The sequence below is a fragment of the Plectropomus leopardus genome, unplaced genomic scaffold (assembly GCF_008729295.1).
Source record: "Plectropomus leopardus isolate mb unplaced genomic scaffold, YSFRI_Pleo_2.0 unplaced_scaffold19726, whole genome shotgun sequence".
NCBI classification, from domain to species: Eukaryota; Metazoa; Chordata; class Actinopteri; order Perciformes; family Serranidae; genus Plectropomus; species Plectropomus leopardus.
The window spans coordinates 1-1,132 of record NW_024621303.1 but is presented as its reverse complement, the minus strand read 5'-3'; the positions used below and the strand labels follow the sequence as shown (position 1 = coordinate 1,132).

Genomic DNA, 1,132 nt, shown 5'->3' with positions numbered 1-1,132 from the left:
TGGAATTTTTTTTAGGTCATTTCTGACTTTGTTGTTTTTTTTTTTACTTATTCATTTTGTTTTTTTTAATTTTTATTATTTGGCAAATTTACAGGTAATTTTCTTGTGTTTGGGTAATTTCTTTTTTGATGCTTGTTACCTTCTTCTCATGTCCCCAAAATAAATGAATAAATAATTAAGGCCAATTTGTCCAGATTTCAAAAGCTCAGATAAATTATTTGAATGTATTTCCATATTTGCTGAGCACCAGATTTGTGTGAAAGTAATTAAAAGTCTGTCCCATAAAGACGCCTGTCCCACATTTAAGCCTGTTGAGGTCAATAATTTAAGCAAATAATAGCCCGGCTATTTATTGAAGTTTTATGTGTGTATAATACGTTTATGAAGGCAGCAGGAGTCGTGTGATATTGTCTGCTCGTCTCGTCCTGCAGCACCGTGAACTGGACCGTGCCTTTCCTGAGCTGGTTGGCGATCGCTGCCTTATGTTCGGCCACATTTCTCCTCTACCTCATTCCTCTCAGATACCTTGTGCTGGCGTGGGGTGAGTCCTGCTTTCAGTGTATGTGCCTAAAACTGAGAATATAAAGAGTATATGTGTTTAAAACTGAGAATATAAAGAGTGTGTGTGTTTAAAACTGAGAATATAAAGAGTGTGTGTGTTTAAAGCTGAGAATATAAACAGTTTTTTTGCCTAAAAGTGAGAATGTAAACAGTATAAACACTCAAAACAGATTTTTTTCTCCTCTGCAGGTGTGAACAAGTTCACCAAGAAGCTGCGTGATCCGTACATGATCGACAACAACGAGCTGCTGGACTTCCTGTCCAGAGTTCCCTCGGACGTTCAGGTGGTGAGTAACTCGCAGACTTTGGTCTGAGCGTCGACGTGAGCTCGACCTGTAATTCAGACCATGTTTTGCAGGAACGCAGCATTAAAACACACATGAAACACAAACACAATCACAGCGGATGCACACAAATATATTTCTATGAAGAAATTAAAAGTTCTGCGCTGTGGACGCAATCACACAGGTGTTTGATAAAAAGTAACGAAAGCCGCAAAACAAAGAATAAACGTGACAAAAATAAAGTGCTGAGGTGTGCAGAGAACCGAGAGTCTGTTTGTAAAGTCTGA

General features: G+C 38.4%; 1 protein-coding gene across 1 annotated transcript; it reads left to right on the top strand.

Annotated features, from left to right (window-relative positions):
- Nucleotides 1–431: 431 nt before the first annotated feature.
- LOC121965361 (multiple C2 and transmembrane domain-containing protein 1-like) lies at nucleotides 432–1,067 on the top strand (the record flags this gene model as incomplete). The annotated part of the gene is made up of 2 exons (XM_042515514.1): nucleotides 432–541; nucleotides 751–1,067. Coding segments are annotated over 2 exons (235 nt in total), but the record flags the coding sequence as incomplete, so codon positions are not given.
- Nucleotides 1,068–1,132: the final 65 nt, after the last annotated feature.